The 26354-nt window shown below is 52.7% G+C and overlaps 1 protein-coding gene across 1 annotated transcript in view; it reads left to right on the top strand.

Annotated features, from left to right (window-relative positions):
• The first annotated feature begins 2523 nt into the window (after positions 1-2523).
• TRABD2B (TraB domain containing 2B) overlaps positions 2524-26354 on the top strand; it is an 80340-nt gene continuing 56509 nt past the window's right edge. The window contains exons 1-3 of the mRNA XM_074264644.1: positions 2524-2673; positions 8295-8441; positions 23364-23538. Coding sequence (XP_074120745.1) covers positions 2524-2673; positions 8295-8441; positions 23364-23538 — 472 coding nt within the window. The remainder of the gene's footprint in view (positions 2674-8294; positions 8442-23363; positions 23539-26354) is intronic.

The following is a 26354-nucleotide window of genomic DNA, read 5'->3' on the forward strand; positions in this document are numbered from 1 at the left end:
TTTCTTCTACTGGAGTGTTGCCATTTTCTCCTCAGCTCATTTACAGACAAGGAAACTGAGGAAAAGAGCATAAAGCGGTTTGCTCACTTGCACCCAGTTAGTGTGGATTTGAACCCAGGTCCTCGGCTCCATGCTCTGCACACCACGGGGTCGCCCCGCTCCCCCACTGCAATCTCAAAGCTGGAGCCTGATAAAACTTTCCGGTTGTTGTTGGGCGAGTGATCCAGAGCTGCCCTTTCACCAGCACGGGGACAAAAGCTCCCTGAGCCGGTGGGATCGGCCGTGCGCTCTCGGCCGGCCGTCACCGAGGGCTGGGGGTCTGCCCGCTGTTCCGGAGGCAGGACGTTCCGTCTCTCTATTCGCCCACTCTGTCACATGATCGTCTGATGGAGACGCTAGATCCCCTTCACTGGGCGCTGAGGGTCGGGGAAGGAAGCATCTTTGGGCACCTTCCCTCGCTGGGGACGGTGAGGGCCAACGGAGCCGGACCTTACTCCTGGCTCTCCATTTGTCCCGGGCCAGCCTGGAGCCTCCTGCCGGACACCGTTTCTCAGTGAATCAGAAACAAAAAGGATGCTACGTAATGGCCTAGTGCCATCCACTTCCTGTGCAGCCCACCTAACCATCAATGGCAGGGCCAGAATTCGCACCCAGCTCCTTTATCTAAAGAGACAGGTCCCTCGGCCCCACCCACTGCGGCAGCCTCATCTGCTGAAACGCTCCAGAGGACTTGAGGCATTTGGCAAAGTCCCAGAGCCCTTAGAGAAGGTTGTTTACACTGCAGAACCCCCATAACGCCATCCCTCTGTCTGCGGCCCAGAGGCCAAAGGGGACTTCCTGATCCACGCATGGCAGCTCTGCGGAATTCCGGGCCTGGGGCTTCAGCTGACGGCAGCTTACCTAGGAGAAGAGGGTCATTCATGGGCCACCGGTGCCCTAGCCAGCCCCGCCAGGGCCCAGGCCCTCCCTGGGTCCTCCGGAACGCCGGCTGCCTCCTGGAGACCCTGCCTCTGTGGCCCCCCGAAGCCGTCCGACCTACGAGAGCCAGAGACCTTGCAGGCCATTCACAGGGGAGTGCTTACTTGTCCAAGGTCCGAAGCACCCGAGGCAGGACTGGAACCCAGAAGCTGGAGAAGAGGGAGCCAAAGAGCGCTTCAGAGTCACTGTGACTTTGGACCAGTCATCCCCCCCCCCCCCGGGGAAAGTGATTTCCTGGGCCTCGGTTTCCCATCAGACTCCACCTCGGGGGCCCCTTTCAGTGCAACAGTTGAGAGGTTTTGCAGGAGAGCCCAGCCTCTGTCCCTGAAGTGGTGAGAAGCCTTAGGTCCCAGAAGTCCCAGCCGTTTCCCAAAATGCCTTCTCCACTTTTCCCACAGCGAAGAGACGGCCCCCTGAAGCTCCCGCCAGCGTAACCTTATCTCCTCGGCCTGGACACTCTCAGGAAGGGCCATCTGGCCGCTGTCTTCATGTGAGTTATGGCCGATGGAGCCGCTGTCCCTTTTCCGTCCCTTTTCCCGGCTTTGGACAGGGAGGTCTCCAAGCTGTCATCTTAATGCCGTCTCCAGGCGGCTACTGTTCCCCAGGGATCCAGAGTCTGATGGCTTCCTGCAAACCTCCGCTCCCTGCACCGGGCAGGGGGAGCCCGGGGTGCACCATGGCTGGCCACAGGGGACGCCAGCTGCGGTCGCGGCCTCCCGGGGAAATGCCCCATTACCGGAAAGGGGCAGATTTGGTGAACCTGAGAATCTCGGGGCTGAGTCACTGGGCAGAGCCGCCGTGAGCCCCGCGAGCTCGGGCCTGGGCTGGCCCATAACTCACCCATCGGTCTTCCGGCTCCGGGAAAGTGAGCCCCGAAGGATTTACGTGGGGAAGGAGGATGCAGAGGCAGTGATGGCTGCGTCTGGAGTCCCACGGCAACTTCTCCGAAGCCCTGGCTCAGAAAACGTCCGGAGTGGAATGGCTTCTGGAGGCAGATGAGCATCTCCTGAGAGGGAGCATGTGGGAGACAGTGGCCCTGGAACCTGGATTCAAATCCTGGCTTAATACCTCACAAATCACGTGGCTATCTTCGGTCTCCTCCCCGTCACCCTTCCTCCGCGTGGGCCCTCAACAAGCCCCACTAAGTGCTTTCCTTACCACCATCCAATGGAGCTACCCAGTGGGCAGGGCTGAGATGCTGGGCATTTTAAATGGAGGGAGAGGGGGCAGCTGGGGAAGATCCCCAGGTCTGGGAATCCGTCTCCTTCCTCCTTCGAGTGACTCGGTGTTTGGAGGGGATTGTCCCCCAGAGAAGGGAGCGAGTCCCCCTTGGTGCCCCAGGCTCTGCCGGTTGGAGGGAGAAAGGGGCCCCTTTTTCCACTCAATGGGCTCATTCTGCGATTTGCTTGCTGCACTCTCCGGGAGCTGAGGGACCTGGAAAGCCCCAGCCTGGCGGGGCGATGCGCGCATGAGAGAGCTCATTGAGAGCCTCACCATCATTTACGCTGCACACATGGAAGCCGACCTTGCAATAATATACAGCCCATGTTTGCATCCTTTGTCATCGGCCGGCACGGGGGACTTACCGTTCACCTGAACGTTCGGGGCTTTTCTGAGAGCTTTTCTCTAGGCCGTGGGGGGCGGGATGTGGCAGGGGGAAATTCGAAAAGAGGCCGGAGCCAGCTGTCCCCAGAGGTGGGAGCTCTGGGCCGAGTTCTGATCTGTTTCAGGAGGGACCTGGGAACCAAGAACAGAGAAAGTCCGAGCTCTGAGGGACGTTGGAACACTGTCAGAGCTGGGAGGGAGCTTAGAACAGGGGATGTCGGAGCTGGAGGGAGCTTAGAACAGGGGATGTCAGAGCTGGGAGGGAGCTTAGAACAGGGGATGTCGGAGCTGGAGGGAGCTTAGAACAGGGGATGTCAGAGCTGGGAGGGAGCTTAGAACAGGGGGTGTCAGGGCTGGGAGGAAGCTTAGAACAGGGGGTGTCAGAGCTGGGAGGGAGCTTAGAACAGGGGATGTCAGAGCTGGGAGGGAGCTTAGAACAGGGGATGTCGGAGCTGGGAGGGAGCTTAGAACAGGGGGTGTCAGGGCTGGGAGGAAGCTTAGAACAGGGGGTGTCAGAGCTGGGAGGGAGCTTAGAACAGGGGATGTCAGGGCTGGGAGGGAGCTTAGAACAGGGGATGTCAGAGCTGGGAGGGAGCTTAGAACAGGGGATGTCAGGGCTGGGAGGAAGCTTAGAACAGGGGATGTCAGGGCTGGGTGGAAGCTTAGAACAGGGGATGTCAGGGCTGGGAGGAAGCTTAGAACAGGGGATGTCAGAGCTGGGAGGGGGCTTAGAACAGGGGATGTCAGGACTGGGAGGGAGCTTAGAACAGGGGATGTCAGGGCTGGGAGGAAGCTTAGAACAGGGGATGTCAGGGCTAGGAGGGAGCTTAGAACAGGGGGTGTCAGAGCTGGGAGGGGGCTTAGAACAGGGGGTGTCAGAGCTGGGAGGGAGCTTAGAACAGGGGATGTCAGGGCTGGGAGGAAGCTTAGAACAGGGGATGTCAGGGCTGGGAGGAAGCTTAGAACAGGGGATGTCGGAGCTGGAGGGAGCTTTAGAACAGGGGATGTCAGGGCTGGAGGGAGCTTAGAACAGGGGATGTCAGGGCTGGAGGGAGCTTAGAACAGGGGATGTCAGGGCTGGAGGGAGCTTAGAACAGGGGATGTCAGAGCCGGGAGGGAGCATAGAACAGGGGGTGTCAGAGCTGGGAGGGAGCTTAGAACAGGGGATGTCAGAGCTGGGAGGGAGCTTAGAACACGGGATGTCAGAGCTGGAGGGAGCTCAGAACAGGGGATGTCAGAGCCAGGAGGGAGCTTAGAACACGGGATGTCAGAGCTGGAGGGAGCTCAGAACAGGGGATGTCAGAGATGTGAGGGAGCTTAGAACAGGGGAAGTCAGAGCTGGGAGGGAGCTTAGAACAGGGAATATCAGGGAGAGATTTTAAAACAGAAAGGAGACTTCTTATGAAGGACTGACAGACCCCCATAGCTGCAGAAGCCCTGCTCATGAAGGGGACAGATAGCTGATCTTGGAGGATTAAGGCTAATCTAGGTCCCAGCTCTGAGGCACTAACCACATGGCTCTAGTCAAATCCCATCCCCTGCATGGTCCTCAGTTTCTTCGTCTGTTAAATGGGATTGGTTATATTTAACTGTTAATCTCAAAAGATTATTTGGATGAGAATGTTTTGTCGAGCAGCAAAGAAATGGGAAGCGTCACTCCATAATTCTGGGCTTCAGTTTTCTCATCTAGAAATGGGGAAGATAGTATTGATCTCCCTACTTCCCATCTCACTGAGTTTCTCTGAAATTGTTGTTTTGTCTGATTCTCCATGATCCCATCGGGGGTTTTCTGATTGTCCATTTCCTTCTCCAACTCATTTTACAGATGAGGAAACTGAGGCAGGAAAGGTTACTCCAGCTAGTGCTTCCTGACTCCAGACCCAGCCTTCTAAGTACTGCAGCCTCCCTTAAGGTGTTCATCAACCTGAAAGTGCTCAGGAAAAAGGAGCCAGGATTATAAGGGGAATGGGGAATTGCAGTGTCCTCCAGCACAGTATCATACGTCTCAGAGATTTCAGAGGCCAACTGGCCATACTCATGTCTGGGACAGGAATCCCCTGGAGAGCCTTCTGACCAATGACTCTACTTATGCCTCCAGTGACAGGGAACTCACCACCTCCCTGACAGCCCACTCACTCCCGCACTTTGGAGCCGCTCTCTGTCAGGAATCTTTTTCTTGACATCAAGCCTCCTGTGCCTTTCTGCAAGGTCCACCATCAGGCCTGCTGAAGCTTAGTGGCCTTCCCCAACATTTTCTACTTCTCAGGTTAAACTCCTCCCCCCACGCCCCTTCATGATCCAGGACCCCCAGTCCCTGATTCAGAGGAGCATCCCCCAAAGCAGCCCAGCCCCTTAGTGAGGGTGGAGGAGAAAACCCCTGGGAAGCAGCAAAGGCAGCGCGAGTTTGGAGGCTGGCCCACGTTCGGCTCATCCAGGACTGAGCACGTAAATGAGAACGGGAAATCAGAACAGCCTGGGGTTTTTTCCTTCCTTATTTGTTAGTTCATGTCAAATCTTTAACATAAACATTATCCTAGAGTTAGCTGTGGAGGCCACAGCCCAAGGTTTGTTATTCTAAACAGGCGGGGCCTGCCAGTTTCGGGGTGTTGAGTATCTCTGCCTGCTCCGGGGCTCAAGAAAGCAATGAATGAGTGAAAATGAATGAATGAATGAATGAATGAATGAATGAATGAATGAATTCTGAGTCAGCTGGATGTGGAGGAGACTGTGATGAGGGGGGCAGAGCCTTAGTTGGGGAGGCAAGAGAGCCTGGCATCTGGACTTAGTTTTACCCCTGACTCTGTAACCTCTTGGTCTCAGTAAAACTGGGAGAACTCAGGTTGAGGATTCTTCCAGGTCTCACATCCACTCTTCTATATGTCCAGATCCTCCGGCTCCAACTTTTCTGTCCTCTGCTCTTAGATCCTGGCGACGGGTGTCCCGGCCTTTTCCCTCTGGAGGCCTGAGAAGGGTGATGGCTTTAGAAGTGGTGGGTGATAAAAGTGTTGTCAGTAGGAGACAAATCTGTAGGACCGGTTCCATACCTGGGGGCATTGAGAGACCCTGGTGAGCTGGAATTTGCTGAGCTTCCCCACTTTTAAAAATCTTCACCAAATTTTGTTTCTAAGAAGCCAGGGCTGGGAAGGAGGAGCACGTTCAGAATGGAGGAGGTGTAAGAACCAAAGAGAGCAATTTATAAGATGCCTGTTGAGGACTTCCTCTTGCTTCTCTTCCATCCCCACGAAGTGTTGATTTCTGTCCCACTCCCACTAGTTTCTCCTTTCTCAAATTGTCCTCAAGCATCCCCCAGGAGACCCTCCTTTCCTCAGTGATGCTGGTCCTTGTAACCTCTCTGCTCATCTCAAATCCTCCTCCGGCCTCCCTGGGGGATTGTAAGCCCCTTAAAGGCAGGGACTATTTATGTGGCCAATGCTAGCACAAGGTCAGCAAAGAAGTTTGTTGAATGAATTAACCTGGGACTAGTGACTTAACCATGGGCTTTGTGGTCATTTAGTGGGCTAGAATGGTAACCGCTGACGTTCGGTGAGGAAGCCCCTATGGGGGAATGGGGGCTTCTAACAAGTCATACAGTAATAGGAGTCAGGGATTGGGAATCCAAGGACCCAAGTTCCAATCCCCCCGGTGTGCTCTAGGCCCCCCTCTGCCCTCTTGGGGCCTCCTTTACCCATCTGTAAGATGAGGGGGTGGGATGAGTTGATTCCTAAGCCTCTTTCTACTCTAAATCTTCTGATCCCAAGTAACGGGAGGGCTGAGCAATACTGGTGAGTCTATTAAATGGATGCTTTCACCCCCGGCATGGGCCATGTTTGTGAGAGCTGGTTTCCATGGCAACATTTCCATCAGCCGGATGGACCCCTCCTTCCCCTTTTCTCCTGCTGTTTTCCATCTGTGCCTGTAAAGCTGCCGTCAACAACCAGCGCCTAGCTGACTGTGGCTAAGATTTCAGCACCCCGGCAGTCGGAGCAGGAATGCTTGGACTGTGCCAGAGACGGCTCTGCCCACATGGCAGGGCAGGGCGGGACTCTCCGGGGAGCTGAATCCCCCTCCTTTGGCTAGCCCTTCCCGCTGTGAAAGAGGGGATTGGGATGATTAAGGGGAGTTCCACCATTATGCTTATCCCTCCATCCATCTGCTTGTTCATTCACACATTTGTTCATTCATTTGCTCATTCATCCATCCATCCAAGCTTCTGACTATCCATTCACTTGTACATGCCCCATCCAGCCATTCACTCAAGCATGCACGTGTCCATATGTCTGCTCATTCATTCATTAACTTACTCACTTATGATCTGGCCATCCATTCATTTATTCATGTGTTCATTTTCCATCCAAATCCCTCCGTCTCTGCATTTTTTTGATCACTCACTCACTCATTCATGATCTGGCCATCCATTCATTTATTCATGTGTTCTTTTTCCATCCCTACCCCTCCATCTCTGTATTTTTTGTTCATTCACTCACTCACTAGAGATCTGGCCATCCATCCATCTATTCATGTGTCCATTTTCCTCCCTACCCCTCCATCTCTGCATTTTTTGTTCACTCACTCACTCACTTGTGATCTGTTTATTCATTCATTTATTCATGTATTCATTTTCCATCCAAATCCCTCCATCTCTGCATTTTTTGTTCATTCACTCACTCACTAGAGATCTATCCATCCATCCATCTATTCATGTGTTCATTTTCCTTCCAAATCCCTCCATCTCTGCATTTTTTGTTCATTCACTCACTCATTCATAATCTGGCCATCCATTCACTCATTCATGTGTTCATTTTCCATCCAAATCTCTCCATCTCTGCATTGTTTGTTCATTCACTCACTCACTTGTGATCTGTTTATTCATTCATTTATTCATATGTTCATTTTCCATCCACATCCCTCCATCTCTGCATTTTCTGTTCATTCACGCAGGCTTCTTTCTGTACTCCATGCATCCATCCAATCAATCAGTTAACCAACAGGTGCTTAATAGGTACCTAATGTGCCAAACACTATGTTAGGTGCCAGGGATAGAGAGAAAAGCCAGTCGTCCTCCTCCTTCTGGGAGTTTCCATTCTAATGGGGAGAGATTACATGCACATATCTGCATTCAAGACGGAATGAGGGTGGGAGGATCTGGGAAGGTCTCTGGCCTTTGGGAACCTCTGCCTGTGCATTCATCCACCTGTTTGTTGGTTGGTCCAATGATGCGCCCATTTGTTATTTCTTTCCTTCTTCTTGCCTGTGAGTTTGTCTCTTCACTGGATTGGTCTGAGGTCACCCCCAACTTATTGTGTATATATAGAGACTGTCTGTGTGTTGGTGATCACAGTTCCATTCTTGTAGAATCTGTCCCAGGCAGCCGCGCTCCTGCGAGATGGTCAGGACGTCCCCACAAGGCATTGTTGGTTGCCCACCACGACTCCCTCCCCAAACAGCAGGAAACTGAGGCCCAGGAGATCAAATTTCAAGCTCAGTTATTGGTATTAGGTCTCTGGGTCCCAAAGCCCAGGCCAGGGCTTTTCTGCAGGGACCTAGGGGCCCCTGTGGTCCTCTTGGTGCTTGCTTTTGGTGGATTTTTCTGACGGTGTACGATTGAACAATGGAGAGGAGGGGAGAAGGGAAGGTCTCATGGGGTATCGGGGCTGGGCAGGGCTCCCTCCAACTGTTTCGGGAACTGACTGTTGGCTCCTTTGGGTTCCCAGGTGCTGTTTGCACTGAATCAGACCCTGCTCCAGCACGAGAGCCTCAGGGCGGGCAGCCTGCAGGCCCCCTACACCACCGAAGACCTCATCAAGCATTACAATTGCGGAGACCTCAACGCCGTCATTTTCAACCATGACACATCCCAGGTAAAGCCTGCTGGGAGGGGAAGGGCTGCTGGGGAGGAGCGGGAAAGGAGAGGAGCCAGAGGCGATCATCCCCACGGCTGATCCCCTCAGCGTGCAGAAAGCCTTTTCTTCTCCACCGAGTATGAGGGAAGGTGTTGGAGGAGCCTTTCCCTAGTTTACAAATGAGGAAACTGAGTCCCAGAGAAAGGACCTGGCTTTACAGCAGAAGAGAAGCGTAGGACACATTAGAACTAGGAGGGCCCTTCAGAGCCATCTAGCCAGAGAAATCTGGTTCCAAGTCTCATGTCTGACACAGAGTGGCTATGGACCCCTGGAAGAAACACTTCACTCCTCCATGCTCAGGGCAGCTCTCTAGGGATATGAGTCCATCTGGTCCAATTTCCTCATTTTACAGAGGAGGAAACTGAGGGAGTGAAAGAAGGAAGGAGGAAGGGAGACAGAGTGGCAGACACACAGAGATAGAGACAAAAACAGAGACAGAGACTGAGATAGAGATAGAGACAGAGAGACAAAGAGAGAGAAAGAGACAGAGACAGAGAGAGAGACAGAGAGAGAGAGAGAGAGAGAGAGAGAGAGAGAGAGAGAGAGAGAGAGAGAGAGAGAGAGAGAGAGAGGGAGAGAGACAGAGACAGAGACAGAGACAGAGACAGACAGAGAGAGAGACAGAGAGAGACAGAGACAGAGACAGAGACAGAGACAGAGACAGACAGAGAGAGAGAGAGAGACAGAGAGAGACAGAGACAGAGACAGAGACAGAGACAGAGACAGACAGAGAGAGAGAGAGAGAGAGAGAGAGAGAGAGAGAGAGAGAGAGAAGAGAGAGAGAGAGAGAGAGACAGAGAGAGACAGAGAGAGACAGAGAGAGAGAGACAGAGAGACACATAGAGACAGAGAGAGAGACAGAGAGAGAGAGAGAGAGACAGAGAGACAGAGAGAGAGACAGAGAGAGAGAGACAGAGAGAGACAGAGAGAGAGAGACAGAGACAGAGACAGAGAGAGAGAGGAGGAGACAGAGACAGAGGCTGAGATATAGAGATAGAGACAGAGAGACAGAGAGAGAGAGACAGAGAGACACATAGAGACAGAGAGAGAGACAGAGAGAGAGAGAGAGAGACAGAGAGACAGAGAGAGAGACAGAGAGAGAGAGACAGAGAGAGACAGAGAGAGAGAGACAGAGAGACACATAGAGACAGAGAGAGAGAGGAGGAGACAGAGACAGAGGCTGAGATATAGAGATAGAGACAGAGAGACAAAGAGAGAGAGAAAGAGAGAGGAGGAGACAGAGATACTTGTTATAAGTCACACAGACAGTAAATGTTGGAGCTCACAGTTGAGCATCCCACTGCTCCTCTGGCCTCCTCTGTAGCACACCGGGAGAACAAAGCTAGTAGTCAGGCCTGGGGCCCTGAGCTTCCCTTGGGCTCCTGCCTAAAACCCCGTACGTTCTCCCTCACACCCGCTGGCATGGGGGTGGGTACTGCCCCCGAGCACCGAACGCTCAGTCATGTCACCCACTGCTGCAGGAGGAGAGGCGAGCCGAGAACAGTCTGGAGGGGGAAGAAGGCCTGGGGGTCGAGGTCGAACGCAAGGCTTGATGTCAGCCGTGTGACTTGGCAGTGAAAAGCTCCACTCTCTTGCCCAGTTGTCATTTGTGAAGCACTGTGCAGTATCACTCATAGATCTCGTTTGGGGCGTGGTGAGAGGCTTACATGCCCAGGCTGAGTGCCCTGGGCTCCATCACTGTTCTCCGCCCACGTGGGTGGGGGGGTTTCAGTCCATGGAGTCAGTTGTAGGAAGGACCTTGAAGATGCTGGAGATCTCAGGATGAAGGGACCAAGATGGCGCAGGGTCTCGGGTTCCCGTCCGTGGTATGAGGGCTGGCTCTCCAACAACGAGCACCCAGTGCCTTTAGTGTTCTAGATCAGGTTTCTGTTTTGCATCCTTCGGCGACTTTGATCATGAGGACCTGGGAATGCTTCTTTTGGAGAGAAGGCTTGGAAGGACAGAGAAGGAAAGTCATCCAGTATCTGGAGAAAAGAAGGATTAACCTTGTTCTCGTTGGCTCCAGAGGGTGGGACCCCAGGAGGGCTGGGGAGGGGGGACTCTCAGGGGGGGGTCAATCTCAGCTTCATAAAAATGAAGTCCTACTAACAAGCTGTGTACCTTTGGAGACATCGAGCTTCCCCCGATCCATGGAGGTCTTCCAGTAGAGGCTAAATGACTCCCTCTCTAGGAGGCTGTCAAGAAGAGGCAGGGAGACTCTGTGGGGCAAAAAGGAAGGTCAAGGGAGGTTTTCTCTTAGAAAGTGCTCCGCCTGTGATCCTTCTTGGGGGCCACTGAGACCCCTGTGTCCTCATTCTCTGGGATTTGAGTCTTTTCCTATCTTCTCCCTCTAGCCTCCCCCGTCCCACCCTCAGACAGTTTCTTGTACCCTCTATTTTAAGGTTACTTAGTATCTCCTACATCTACTTATGTATAAAATGTAGCCCCAGCCTATTCTCTAGTTTAGTACCCCGCACACAATAGGTGCTTAATAAATGTTTGTTGACCAATCAATTAATAAGTCCTGACAGATTGAAGTGGGGGAATAGAGTGCTATGTTGGGAAACTTGGTTCTGACCGACGGGTTGTGTGTCACAGGCAAATCTCTTAACCCCTCAGTGTGCTGGACAGCTCTCGTTGACCAGAAAGTGCTGACCTGCTTTGGTAAAGGGGACTTACTCACCGGGGAGCCCCCTATGCCCCCCTGACCCTGCTCCATGGGTCCTAACAGAGCCAGAAGCTGGCTCTGAGGGGCAGAAAGCGGGCCACAGTCGTTTGAAAAGTCTTCTAGAGGTGGCGGTTTCATGACTGCCCCGAAGGAGACCCGTGGAGAAGCCGAGGGGGTTATGGACACCTCACGTCCTCCTTGAGGTCCGTGGCTTCTCCAGACTTAGCCCTGAAGAAGTAAGAAAAGAGAAGACATTTTCTTCTCTGCTCTCTTGGCACAGGCCCCCATCAGCCCATTTCTGTACACCTTGAACTTGATAAAGCACCCTGGACTCTTCCTTCCCTCAGGGCATCCTCACAGTAACCCTGTGAAGGCGACAGGCAGGCTGGCCGAGGTTTGATATCCCCACTTTTCCAATGGAGGGGCAAGTGAATTATCCGAGATCACACAGTTAACAAGAACCCCACGCCCCCAATACCAAGGCTTTCCACCTCTGGCCTGGGAAACCTGGGAAACAGCTTTCTTTTCTTTTTTTCTTTTTTTTAATTTTAATTTTATTTTATAATTATAACATTTTTGACAGTACATATGCATGGGTAATTTTTTACAACATTATCCCTTGCACTTACTTCTATTCAGATTTTTTCCCTTCCTCCCCCAACCCCCTCCCCCAGATGGCAGGCAGTCTTATACATGCTAAATATATTACAGTATATTCTAGATACAATATATGTGTGTAGAACCGAATTTTTTGTTGCACAGGAAGAATTGGATTCAGAAGGTAAAAATAACAGTTTACATTCATTTCCCATTGTTCCTTTTCTGGATGTAGCTGGTTCTGTCCATCATTAATCAATTGGAATTGGATTAGCTCTTCTCTATGTTGAAGAAATCCACTTCCATCAGCATACATCCTCATATAGTATCATTGTTGAAGTGTATAATGATCTTCTGGTTCTGCTTGTTTCACTCAGCATCAGTTGATGTAAGTCTCTCCAAGCCTCTCTGTATTTCTCCTGTTGGTCATTTCTTATAGAACAATAATATTCCATAACATTCATATACCATAATTTACCCAACCATTCTCCAATGGATGGACATCCATTCATCTTCCAGCTTCTAGCCACTATGAAAAGGGCTGCCACAAACATTTTGGCACATACGGGTCCCTTCCCCTTCTTTAGTAGTTCCTTGGGGTATAAGCCCAGTAGTAGAATGGCTGGGTCAAAGGGTATGCACATTTTGATAACTTTTTGGGCATAATTCCAGATTGCTCTCCAGAATGGTTGGATTCTTTCACAACTCCACCAACAATGCATCAGTGTCCCAGTTTTCCCACAGCCCCTCCAACATTCATCGTTATTTGTTCCTGTCATTTTAGCCAATCGGACAGGTGTGTAATGATATCTCAGAGTTGTCTTAATTTACATTTCTCTGATCAATAGTGATTTGGAACACTCTTTCATATGAGTGGAAATAGTTTTAATTTCATCATTTGAGAATTGTCTGTTCATATCCTTTGACCATTTATCAATTGGAGAATGGTTTGATTTCTTATAAATTAAAGTCAATTCTCTGTATATTTTGGAGATGAGGCCTTTATCAGAACCTTTTCTCAATTTGTTACTTCCCTTCTAATCTTGTTTGCATTAGTTTTGTTTGTGCAGAAACTTTTTAATTTGGTGTAATCAAAATGTTCTATTTTGTGATCAATAATGGTCTCTAGTTCTCCCTTGGACACAAACTCCTTCCTCCTCCACAAGTCTGAGAGGTAAACTATCCCATGTTCCTCCAATTTATTTATGATTTCGTTCTTTATGCCTAAATCTTGGACCCATTTTGATCTAATCTTAGTATGTGGTGTTAAATGTGGGTCCATGCCTAGTTTCTGCCATACTAATTTCCAGTTTTCCCAGCAGTTTTTGTCAAATAATGAATTCTTATCCCAAAATTTGGGATCTTTGGGTTTGTCAAAGATTAGATTGCTATTTTTATTCACTATCTTGCCCTGTGAACCTAACCTATGCCACTGATCAACTAGTCTATTTCTTAGCCAATACCAAATGGTTTTGGTGACTGCTGCTATATAATATAGCTTTAGATCAGGTACACTTAGACCACCTTCATCTGACTTTTTTTTCATTAGTTCCCTTGCAATTCTCGACCTTTTATTCTTCCATATGAATTTTGTTGTTATTTTTTCTAGGTCATTAAAATAGTTTCTTGGGAGTCTGATTGGTATAGCACTAAATAAATAGATTAGTTTGGGGAGTATTGTCATCTTTATTATATTCGCTCGGCCTATCCAAGAGCACTGAATGTCTTTCCAATTATTTAAATCTGACTTTATTTTTGTGGCAAGTGTTTTGTAATTTTGCTCATATAATTCCTGACTCTCCTTTGGTAGATATATTCCCAAATATTTGATACTATCGACTGTTATTTTGAATGGAATTTCTCTTTGTATCTCTTGCTGTTGGATTGCGTTGGTAATGTATAAAAATCCTGAGGATTTAAACAGCTTTATTTTCTGAGCAGCCTCAGTTTCTTCCCCCATATGGGATCGATAGTAAGTCTATTCTCCTAGGCTCTGGTGAGAAAAGGGCTTTGTGAGCCGCAACTCCCTCTATAGATATGTCCCAGTCATTGTTCCTAATCTCATTCTAAGGAGTCTCTGTGAGAGGGGAAAGGACCCGACTAGGGCCACAGAGAAAGTGGTGACTTCCGTCATCCCAAGCGCAAGTCCATAACACCCCATTCTCCTTCCCTCTGTGGAGCAGCTCCGCCTGAGGAAGGCCAGGGAAGGAGGGTGCCATCTCCCAGCCATGCAGCTTTAGGGCCCCAGCAGCCTTTGGGGCCGCCGCCTGAGCTTCCTGACGTGGAGCCTCTCCGCTGCCGCCCGCCAGGGCAGCCCCTCGCTCCTCCCCCAGCCAGCTCCCAGGGCCCCTCAGAGCAGACACAGGACAATTGTGTGAGCAGATTGCTGGTGACGCTCACAGATACGCTGAGTTTCCTTTGGAGAATTTGGGAGGTTTTGAGGCTGGCTGGGAGATGGAGATTTTATTACCTCTTTCATTTCCCTCTGTCCTAGGAATTCTCAGCCCAAATCCTTCTTTTCCTCAAAGCAAGAAGTCATTCCTTGCCAAGCAAAGACCCAGACAGATAACTCTGAGCTAGAAGGGCCCTTAAAGATCGCTCCGTCTGCCCCTTTCGTTGTACCCAAGACCCCGAGGCCCAGTGAGGGAAAGACACGGGCCCCCCGTCACACAAGTAGATAAATGACTGATGGAAGGGAGACTGATGGAGGCTTCCTGCTTCCTCCCAGGATCCTCCCAGGCCCCACAGCAGGAAAGCCTTCCCGGAGGGTTCAGAGAGTCCAGGGAGAGTTCACCTTAGAAGAACTTTAGAATCAGCTTGTTCCCTTCATTCTTGCGGACTAAATGTCACCCTTGTCTTTGATGTAAGCGAGGGTGCCCCTTTGACCGGTCAAGTGTGTGACGGAGTATTCTTCCCCTTTGGGGGGAGGATGGAAGGTTTCCACTGTCGGCCACCACGGAGCAGCGAGAGTGCTAGAAACCAAACGTGACCACTGGGCGGAGGGGCAGGAGAAGGGCAGAAGCAAGGGAAGGGAGAACAGGAGGAAAAGAAAAAGATCCGGAGTGGAAGCCTTTGAGTCTAACCCCCTCACTTTATAGCTAAGGAAACTGAGGCATGGAGACATTAAGGGACTTGACCGGCATCACCTGTCAGACGGTGTCTGAAGCACAATTTGAACTTAGAGTTTTAGAAAATGGATCCATCGTTCTCTACGTCCCTCCCCAAGGAAAGGCTCTGGGAGGACCCGATATCCAAATGGGAGTTCGACTCATTTTGTTTCAGTTTAACTCAAAGCAACAAACATTTATGAATATTGTGTTTTTTCCTAATGTTACCATTTAGTTCCTAATTTTTAACAACATTAGGAAGTGTGTTCCCATAAACATTTATTTATATTGTTGTAGCCGACGGCTACAACACAAATTAGGGAAGAATCGGAGACAGGGCTACACTAACGATGAGCAGGACAGCGGGGAAGATGGCTGAAAGGAGGGAGAGCCCTGAGAAGAACCAGAGTTCTTCAGAGACGGAGTGGGGGGGTGTTCCAGGCACGGGAGGGGGGCCAACCTGTGCAAAGGTATGGGGGCGGGAGATTAGATGTCATTTTCCTGGAACAGCAATAAGAAGTTTTGGCCGAAATGTAAAGTCTGTGGGAAATGGGCCTGGAAAGATGGAGGGGATGGCAGGGGAGCAGGAGAAGTAAGCACTTTAAATGACAAATGGGAAGCTGGAGTTTTCCCCCAGATTCAAATAGCAATAGAAGCGGAGCAAGGGCTTGGTACGGTTGGACGTGGACTTTAGAAAGCCCACTTTGGCAGCTGTGTGAAGCATTGAGAGAGACTGGAGGCGGGGAGACCAATTAGGAGGCTGCTGCAATAGTCCAGGTGGCAAGTGATGAGGGCCGGGCTAGAGGCGCAGCTGGGGGACTGGTGAGAAGGGGTCATACTCGTGAGGTGTTCTGGAGGCAGAAACGAGGAGACTTGGCAACCGCCATGACATGGCAGGTGAAGGAGAATAGGCCCAGAGCACGCCCCGGGGGCATCTCAAATTCAAACTGAACAGAGCTCATTATGTTCCTCCCCCAAAGCACCCTCCTCCAAACTCCCCAAGTTTCATCCAGAGCACCACCTTCCTTTGCAATCTCACCGAGCCTGGAGGAAGAGCTGAGTTCAAATTCAGCCTCAGACACTTACTATTCAGTGACTCTGGACAAGTCATTTCACCTCTGTCTGCCTCAGTTTCCTCAACTGTAAAATGTCGATAACAGCACCTACTTCATAGAGTAATTAGATAATATTGGTAAAGGGCTCAGTATTGGGCTTAGCATATAGTAAAAGCCTAATAGATGCTTGTGTCCTTCCTCCTTTCCTTCTCCTGCCTCACATTGAGTAGCTGCCGGGTCTTGTGTTGTCTACTCCCAAGATATCCTGGACATCCCAGAACATCACAATGTTCTAGTTCAGACCCCCATCACCTCTGACTTAGACTCTCGGACTAGCCTCCTGACTGGTCTTCAGGACTCCAGCCTCCCCCCACCCCAAGCCGTCAATCTTCCTAAAGCGTCAGATCCATCCGGGTCACTCCCTCCACAAACAGCTCCTGCATCTTCCCAGTGCCGTTAGGATGAAATAACTAAGAGACTCCCCTGTTGAGCGTCTAAGTCGCTCCGCATTCATCCTCCCGCATTCCTTTTTCCAGCTATATTTTCCGTTATTCTCCTTCCCCGGACCTTGTTCCAGACGAACTGGCCCGATTTCCAAGAAAACTACATTCCAGCCCCCGCTTTTGCATGGCCAGTTCCTGTGCCTGGAGTGCACTCCCTCTTCACATCTGCCTCTTGGAGGCCCTGGCTCCCATCATAGCTCACCTCCTCCTCCAGAGCAGCCCAGTTCCCTCCATCGTTTGTGCTCGTGGCCCTTGAGAGAATTCTCTTTATTTCCAGAAGTCTTGTACACTTACCTGGGTACGTGTGGTATTCCCCTAATAGAAGAGAAGCTCCTAGAGGGCGGGCACTTTCTCCTGTGTACCTAGCACCTGGCACACAGTAGGGACATAATAAATGTTTTCTGAAATGTGATTGTGAGACATCCAAGAGCAGACGTCCAGTTGATAGTTGGATTGGGGGACTAAAGCTCAAGGGGCTAAGACTGGATGCATAGGTCTAGAGGGTGTTTGTGTAGACATGATCATTGAACCAATGGGAGCCAAGGAGGTCACCTGGAAAATGATCATAATGAGAAAAAAGAGAAGAGAATCCGGGACGGAGCAGGTGCGTCCATGTTGGGGAGGGGAGAGGGAATACCTGCCCGTGAAGGATGCTCTATGAGGAATAGTTGGGAGACTGGGTGTGTATGACCTGGAGAAGATGGCGGGGGGAGGTCAGGGAGACATGATAACTGTCTTCAGTTATTTAAAGGCTTTTCCTGTGGAAGGAAGATCAGAGTGTTGTGTGTGATCCCAGAGGGCAGAACCAGTAGTAACGGGAAGTTGGGGAGAGGCTGATTGAGACTGGATGGCAGGGACGGCTATAGTGGGGCAACAGCCCATAGTCAGGTGAGTCGAAATCCAGCTTCAGAGACTAATTAGCTGTGTGACCGAAGTCATTTAACCCCAACTGCCAGAGAGAGGGACTTGGGGGAGGGGAAGAAAGAGAGACAGAGACAGGGAGAGACACACAGAGACACAGAGACTAGTTGTCAGATTCAAGTTTCTACCTACCAAAGGAACCTCAGCGTGGACTGCAATCCGTCCTAGGATGTGCTAAGCTCCCCATCACGGGAGGACTTGAAGTGGAGGACAGTAAAGCACTCATTGCAAAAGTGGTAGTGCTGAATCTTGGTGTTTGGTTTAGATCAATTCCTGATGATTCTGGGAGACTGTGACCCTTGGAGAGAGATGGAAGGGAAGGAGTCAGCTCCCAGACCAGTGGAGGGGAGGGAAGTCACCCCCAGAGGCAGTGCTGGGCCTCAGGCACCTTCGTCCCAAACGGAGCTGTCTCCGAAGTAGGCTGGGCCGGCCGCCTGCAGAGATAAGCCGCTCCCCTTCCCTGGAGACTTGTGGGCCTCCTTTAGCAGGGTCCCGTTGTCTCCCACACGCCGTGTGCTCCTTTCCCCTTGCTACATTTACCCAGGGCTTCACAGCTCCATTTCTGGATCCCAGGCTCCTCATTAAGACAGCGTCGCGAGGGGATTCCTGTTCGGCTCTGGGTTGGACTGGCGGCCTCTGGGGTCTCTGCGGGCTCTGAGATTCCGTGAGTCGGAGAAAAGGGGAAGCCCAGAGTAAGGAGTGAGGACGTCTGGCCCGTCCCGGCTAATCCCAGTCACATTGCTAATATGACAGCACCGGAAGAGGCAGGAGAGGGAACAGACATATGAGCCGGTGAGGGTCGGTCAGCCGTGAGCCCAGAAGCCTATGGGAAATGGAGCACTGGGACCGGGGAAGCCGCCATTCTCAAGTTCTGGGACGCCTGAGCTCCGGCTTGACATTTGAAACGTCCACATTTTTACAAGGATGTCCTGGGGAGAAAGGAATTTGGGGGGGGATGTGTACGGGTTGGGTCTGATTTACACTTGCAGCTGAGCTTTGGAAATGGCTCACAGGGTTCCAAGCCATCATGTGCTCCCTGCAAAGATGGCCTGGGGCATTCTAAAGGAACACCACTATCTCCAACAGGGCCCCGGGCCCATCTTCCTTCCTGTTTCTGGGGGGCATCCACGTCTTCCCCCTTTCCAGTACTGGACTGGGGAGGCCCCAAGTCTCGTGGCTAGCAGGAATCCCATTCAACTTTCAAGTCCAGCTGAGCAAGGATCCCCATTACCACCTACTAGAGAGGCCTTTACTGGAGGACCTTCAGTGACGGGGAACCCATCCCGCCCTGTGGTAACCCGGTCCACATGTCATCGTGCTTCCTGACATCACAGCTGCCTCAGTGGGGCTACTTTTACTAGTTCTGCCCCTGAGTGATCCCTCAGCACGGGGCAGCCTCGGGTACCTGGAGATGGCTCTCAGGCACTTCCTTCCCAAGGCGTCTTCGGTTCCAGGTCATGTCATCCTACCTACCTTGTACTGATCAGGAAACTGAGTAACAGCCTCCACAAGCAGGGGCAGGGAGGGTAAATGAAGTGGGAAGAGGGAGGAAAGGGACAGGACGGAGCCAGAGCTTTCGGGCCTCGGGCCCTCTCTCCCACCGCTCCTCGGCACATGGACCAAACAGCCCGTTTGTGGATAGCTGGAGCCAGGAAGACCAAGGTTCAGATGCTGCTCCGAACCCTCAGTAAGCCACTGACCTTCCATCTGCCTCGGGCTCCTCATCCGTAGAGTGGGTCAGACCATACTGACTGGCGCTCTTGGGCCGGGAGTGTGAGTGACTGCTGCCGAGCCCTCTGCCAAACCCGCAGCTCTTCCTTCGCAGCTCTCCTGGCCGCTGCTGTCTGGGGGTGGGAGCTGAGGACCAGGGCCTTCCTCTGACAGAACAAGCTGGGGGAAGGAGCTTGTTAGGGGGGAGAAGCAGCGTTCCTCTGGGGACGGGGAGGCCGCTGGGCCGGGGTTCCACTCCCCGAAACCCGGAATGTCAGGGCCGGGCTGCAGAAGCCTAGTGTAATGCCTCCATTGCACAGATGAGAAAGCTGAGGTCCACAGTGAAAGCCCCACAGCAAGTGAATAGAAAGCCAGGCCTTCAGTCAGTGGCCTCCACCCTGCCTCCTCACCTGGGCGCTTCCCACACGCCCTCCACCCTCTTGTGCCAGAGCCAGGGCCGGGCCCAGGACATCAGCAGGCCTGGAAGGGCCCTGGCCTTTGGGGCCAAGACTTTTCCTCTGGATCTAGCAGCGTTTTGCTGCTCCCTGGGGTCGGGCAGAACAAGGCTCCTCTGTGAGGCAGGACGGTCACCCATAAAGACCCTCAGCCTCAGAGCCCGCTCTTCTCCAGCCTAACGGTGCGGCGCCTTCTCCTGGACCCGGCCCCTCCAGTTACCGCCCCGCAGCCCCCCGGGAGGCTCTTTTTGGCTCATCGCTGTCCTGAGTCCTGAAGTCTCCGGGGGGAGGGTCCCCTGCTCTAAGCTGCCCCGTGGCCGCCCTCTCCCCACGGCTCAAGGAGGCCTTCAGCGCTGGAAGCCCGCGGGATGGGAGCCCTGGGGGGGGGGGGCAAGTGTGCGAAGCCCTCCCCTCCCCCCCACATCCGGGCCCTATAAATCAGGGCCCCGGGGCTGACGTCCCCTCTTAAAAATGTTATCGGACCGTCCCGCACTTAAACTTGTCAGAGGAGATTTAAGGCTCCCGACAATTCTAATTACATCATTAATTTGCCTCTTCCCGGCCCGGCTCCAACGCCGGCCAAGGGCCTGGAGCGCGGCCAAGCGCCGTCAACGCCGAGCGGCAGAGGAGCGAACGCGGCCGGCCCTGCGGCTCCGCCGGAGTGCTGACGGGGCCGCGGCGGGGCTGGCGGCGGCCCGGAGGGGCGGCGCGGGGGAGGGGCGGGGCGGGGGAGGGGCGGGGCGCGGGGGAGGGGCGGGCGCCCGGAGCTCTCCACCCACCGCCCGGATTAGAGAGAGGCTGCGGCCGCCTTATCGCTGCTGCCCTCGGGGAAGGGAGGGAGGAAGGAGGGAAGGAGGGGGGAGGGAGGGGGGAGGGAGGGGGGAGGAAAGGAGAGGAGGGAAGGGGGAGGGGATGAGGGGGGAGAAGAGGAGAGAAAGAACTGGGCACAACAGAAGAAAGAAGGAAAAGAAGGGGATGAGAAGAGGGAGAGGTGAGGCAGGAGGAGGAGAAACAAAGGAGATGAAATGGACATGGGGGAACCGAGGGACGGGGAACAGAGAGGGGTGGAGGAAGGAAGAGAAGGGCTGGGAAAGAAAGGAGAAGTGGAGGAGTAGAGGGAAGGGAAAATATAAGGGAGGGAGAAGGAGAGAAGGAAGAAAGGAGGATGGAGGAAAGAATGAGGAGGAGAGAAGGGAATGAGGAAAAGTGGAGGGAGGCGAGAAAAGGACCCGAGGAACTTCGGAGCTTTTGCAATTGAAGAAACTGAGACAAACAGAGGTTCCTGACTTGCCCAGGGTCAGCTAGCGGGGCTGAATTCGAATTCAGGTCTTCCCAAATCAAAGCCCAGCGCTCCCTCCTCCCTCCTAGCCGAGACACTCAGTCCGTCCAGAAGTGTTTCCAAAGCATCCACGCGAACTAAACTGCCCTTACTCTGCCCGGTTATGTTCTAACCAGACTAGAGTGCAACTCGGGGAACCTTTATTGTATCTACTGCGTGCCGGCATTTTACTAAGCAGCGGGAACATTGTTGTGTGCCAGCATCGGACATACACTAAAAATGAAACTGCCCCCGACCACTCTGTCTCTGCCTGTCTCTATCTGTATCTCTGTCTCTGTCTCTGTCTCTGTGTATCTCTGTCTCTGTCTCTGTGTATCTCTGTCTCTGTCTCTGTCTCTGTGTATCTCTGTCTCTGTCTCTGTGTATCTCTGTCTCTGTTTCTGTGTATCTCTGTCTCTGTCTCTATGTGTATCTCTGTCTCTGTCTCTGTGTATCTCTGTCTCTGTGTATCTCTGTCTCTGTTTCTGTATCTCTGTCTCTGTCTCTGTGTATCTCTGTCTCTGTCTCTGTTTCTGTGTATCTCTGTCTCTGTCTCTGTATCTCTGTCTCTGTCTCTGTGTATCTCTGTCTCTATGTATCTCTGTCTCTGTGTATCTCTGTCTCTGTATCTCTGTCTCTGTCTCTGTGTATCTCTGTCTCTGTCTCTGTGTATCTCTGTCTCTGTCTCTGTCTCTGTGTATCTCTGTCTCTGCCTGTCTCTATCTGTATCTCTGTCTCTGTCTCTGTCTCTGTGTATCTCTGTCTCTGTCTCTGTGTATCTCTGTCTCTGTCTCTGTCTCTGTGTATCTCTGTCTCTGTCTCTGTGTATCTCTGTCTCTGTCTCTGTGTATCTCTGTCTCTGTCTCTGTGTATCTCTGTCTCTGTCTCTATGTGTATCTCTGTCTCTGTCTCTGTGTATCTCTGTCTCTGTGTATCTCTGTCTCTGTTTCTGTATCTCTGTCTCTGTCTCTGTGTATCTCTGTCTCTGTCTCTGTTTCTGTGTATCTCTGTCTCTGTCTCTGTATCTCTGTCTCTGTCTCTGTGTATCTCTGTCTCTATGTATCTCTGTCTCTGTGTATCTCTGTCTCTGTATCTCTGTCTCTGTCTCTGTGTATCTCTGTCTCTGTCTCTGTGTATCTCTGTCTCTGTCTCTGTGTATCTCTGTCTCTGTCTCTATGTGTATCTCTGTCTCTGTCTCTGTGTATCTCTGTCTCTGTGTATCTCTGTCTCTGTTTCTGTATCTCTGTCTCTGTCTCTGTGTATCTCTGTCTCTGTCTCTGTGTATCTCTGTTTCTGTCTCTATGTGTATCTCTGTCTCTGTCTCTGTGTATCTCTGTCTCTGTCTCTGTGTATCTCTGTCTCTGTCTCTGTCTCTGTGTATCTCTGTCTCTGTCTCTGTATCTCTGTCTCTGTCTCTGTGTATCTCTGTCTCTGTCTCTGTCTCTGTGTATCTCTGTCTCTGTCTCTGTGTATCTCTGTCTCTGTGTATCTCTGTCTCTGTGTATCTCTGTCTCTGTCTCTGTCTCTGTGTATCTCTGTCTCTGTCTCTGTGTATCTCTGTCTCTGTCTCTGCTTCTCTCCTCCCATTCTCCACGAGTACATTCGTCAGGGCCGGAGGAGAGCTTGAGTCCTGGACCCCTGTAAAGCGTCCCTTCGGGTCTGGGCCGGGCTCTGGGCCGGGCTCTGCCCCTTTACTTTGGCAGCTCATGGCTAACCTGGAAGTGAACTTGAAGCCCAGGGCATTTGCCTGGAAGGGGTTGGGGGGCCATCCCGGCCGCCCCTCTCTGAGGATGGGAAGCGCGATGGGGGGTCCAGCTGGAGCCTCTGTTGGAGGCAGACGTTTAACCTCCAGCTTCATCTCCGCGGGTTCCGGCTGTGTGACCCCGTATCAGCCCCCTGCCTCTATACTACACTGTACCCTGCACTAGAGAATACGCTGTAACTTAGCAGGGTCGGTCATCTGCTGTTTCTTTCAGCGAGCTCTTGCGAGGATCAGAATCTTCTAACCCCAAAGTGCCAGAGAAAGGGGAGCTGGGATTTCTTTTCTTTTGCTGTTGTTCGGTCATTTCAATCATTTAGCAAAGATCTTGGAATGGTTTGACATTTCCTTCTGCAGCTCTTTTTACAGACGGGGAAACTGAGGCAAAGAGCGTTCAACGACTTGCCCGGGGTCACACGGCTAGGGAGGATCTGAGGTCAGACTTAACTCCTCGGATCTTCAGCAGCAGCCCACTCTGCTGGGAGGTAGGATAGGATTCAGGTTAGCTCAGAGGGGGGAACCTTCCTCTGGTCATCGGGGGCAGACTGTGAATAAAAGGGGCTTGGACGGTTCCAAGGACTCCAGGGGCCTGCACTGCCCTCTCCTGTCGCATCCCACTGACGTCCTCAGCATCCTCCCCCTCTCCATCACTCCCGTTTCAGACCCCAGCACTGGGAGGACCGCTAGGTTTGGCAGCTGGCTCACAGAATGAATCAAGGACTAACTCTCGCCCCCCTCCACCTCCAGATTGCCCAGCCCTAAAAATCCCCGCTCCTTTCTCCTTCAGCTCCCCAACTTCATCAACACCACGCTACCCCCCCACGAGCAGGCCACGGCCCAGGAGATCGACAGCTACTTCCGGCAGGAGCTCATCTACAAGCGCAACGAGCGGATGGGTCGCAGGGTCATGGCGCTGCTTCGCGAGAATGGCGACAAGAGCTTCTTCTTTGCCTTCGGTGCAGGTAAGAGAGCAGGAGCGGGAAGGGGATGGTGGGGCCGAGGCGGGAGGGATTCTGGGGGAATTCCTTCCGTCTCCTCAGGGGAGGAGAGAGTTATAATAACATTTATCGAGCTCTTTCGTACGGGGAGGGCCTGTGATAATGATGACAAGAGGCAGTAAGAAGCATCCCCACGATCATTACTGTCCGTTGTGCAAAGGGCAGCGGGGCAGCAAACATTGCTGGAAAATGCCGGTGTTGGCTGGAGAATTTGTGCCCTCCCCTCCCCTTGGGGAAGGAAAGAACTTTGTGTCAAGTTTATTTATTCTGCCTTCTAGGTCACCTCTTGCGTCCATCCCCTTTTCCTTTACACAAGTGCCATCGCTCTGGCCCCGTCCTTCTCGTGTTGCCCCCGGTTATTACAACAGCCTCCTAATTAGCCTCCCTGCCTCTTGCCTCTCCCCTCTCCAGGCCACTCTCCTCACCACTGTCGGGACTTCATTTATGTCTGACACGTCACCCCTTGCCCAACTCCAGATGTCTCCAGAGGCATTTAAAACTCTCCCCAAACCGCCGACATCCCGCTTCCCTAGGCTAGTCTGCCTTACTCTGACTTGTTATGTTCTAACCCGACTAGAGTTCAACTCAGCGAACATGTATTCTATCGGCCATGGGCCGGGCAAGCATGGGGACACAGACAGGAAAAAAGGTAGCTCCTGCCCTCAGGAGGCGTGCAGCTAATGGGGAAGGCAAAAGGTGGGTGGGAAGGGCAGAGGATGCAGCAGGGGTGTCTTGTTTGGGAGGCTCTGCTTCCGGGAAGTCTAATCCGAGCAAAGCTGCGGCATGGAAAAGCGGAGGGCGAGCTGGGAAGTCCCGATGCTAGAGCAAAGCTTTGGAGCAGTCAGTGCTCCCTCCAGCCCCTCAACGAGACGCAGTTTTCTGAGCCTCGGGATAGATCTCGACCCGTCAGGGCTGGAGAGAGCCCGAGCTAGCCTGGGCGTGGCTGTGAGTTCGGGCATGGCTGTGAGTTCGGGCGCGGTTTCTCCCGACAATCTGGTCTAGGTTTCCAACTGAGTTGCCCCAATCTCCACCATGACCCATCCTGTCAGCAGGGGATCAGGCTAGGCTGACCCCGCCCCACTCCGCCAGAGCCTCTGGCAAGTCCTGCTTTCAGGGTCCGGGTAACAATGCCTCGGTGGGCTACTGCTCAGACGTCCTCTCCCAAAGAACCTGCTGCCATCTTGTAATCGCCTGTAAAACTCCCTGACCATGGCTTAGGGGAGAGCCCTGGCCGCGGAGACAGGAACCCCAGCTCTGTCTCTTCTGGCCAAGCCTCAGTTTCCCCGTCTGTGAGTTGGAGCCAGTAACATATTTTGAGCTTCCTGGGAAGGGTCCGATGTGATCAGAGCATGTCATGAACTTCGGAAGCGTTAGAGTTTCTGAGGGCTGGCAACCTCCAGAGGCGTCGCAGCAGTCTGCATCTGACCAGGAATCCCCCCTCCAAACACCCCCAGCAAGTGGGCATCTGGCCTCTGCGGTCCGCCTCCAGGGAGAGGGAGCGTCACTCCCCAAGGCGGCTCATTCCCTCTGGGAGAATCGCTCCTAATTTGAGTTTTTCCCAAACGAGCCTACGTTTCTCCTTCTATTTCCCCCTTTATTTACACTCAGAACCCTGGCTCTGACCCAGTCAGGCCCAAGCAGAGCAATTTTGACCCTTCTTTTACGTCGCGGCTCTTATGCCACCCCGTCTGTCTCTCGTCCCTTCCCCCGCCCTCCCCTGGGTGGCCTCCGTCCAACAGAGCGAGGTCCTTCCCAACCCCTGGGACCCAGGACAAAGGTGGAGCACCTAGCATGGCCAATCCAGGGGCGGGTGGTCATTACCCATGTATGAAATCCCTACTAAGTGCCAGGCCCCGGGCTAAGAGCCAGGCGGACAGAAAGAGGCAAAAGCTAGTCTCTGCCCTCAAGGAGCTCACCACTGAATGGGGAGAGGAACAAAAAGCTTCAAATATACACAAACAAGCGAGGCAGGAAGTAAGGGCTAGAAGGCCCCAGAAGCAGGAAGGTCATAAAGGCTGCCTGAGGAAGGGGGCCCCGGAGAAGGGGGATCCATCACCTCCTTCTTCCTGGAAGCCACCCCTCCCTTAATCCCTTTGTAACCTCAGGGAGGAAGGAGATGGGACAGGAAGCGTCCCCGGCCCAGGGGGATTGCCTGGGAGCCGACTGTGGCTCAGGAGGGCTCAGGCACCTGCTGGAAGTGCGTGCCCGCATCTCCCTGAGGCTGGCTTTCTAACCACATCCCAGGAGCAGCTTCCCCAGGAGCAGCTTCCCCAGGAGCGAACAAGAGCCAGACCACAGGATGGTGCCCTGTGATGGGGGGGGGGAGGAGGGCCCCACCCCATCCCCCCTCTCCTTCAGCCTGGCCAAAGGTGGCTCAGAGCGGATGCCCTCCCACCCTCTGAGGTTCGAGGAGGAGAGATTATCCTTGTTCTGCTTGGTGCCCAAGGGAAGCTGGGTCGGGGCCAGGAAGTATAGGAGGAAGAGCTTTCCAACAATAGAACGCTTTGGAAAGGGAGAGTGAGATAAGGAGTGAGCTCTCCATCACTCGAGGGTTTCAGTGCCCCCACAGAGACTTTGGAGGTGCCTGAGTCACATACAGGTGGGCGCAGCCGGGAATTTCAGGATCCTCGGACACCTTTTTTCTCTCCATGGCTTCTCTGCTTTCCATCACTCAGCCCCCCACCCAGGGGCCTCTCTGCTGGCCCCTCCCTCCGGTCCGTAGCCACGTCCCCCCTTGGTCTCAGCTCTGTCTTCTCTCTGGCAATATTTGGGGAGGCCCA

This window comes from Sminthopsis crassicaudata, chromosome 4, assembly GCF_048593235.1.
Source record: "Sminthopsis crassicaudata isolate SCR6 chromosome 4, ASM4859323v1, whole genome shotgun sequence".
Taxonomy (NCBI): Eukaryota; Metazoa; Chordata; class Mammalia; order Dasyuromorphia; family Dasyuridae; genus Sminthopsis; species Sminthopsis crassicaudata.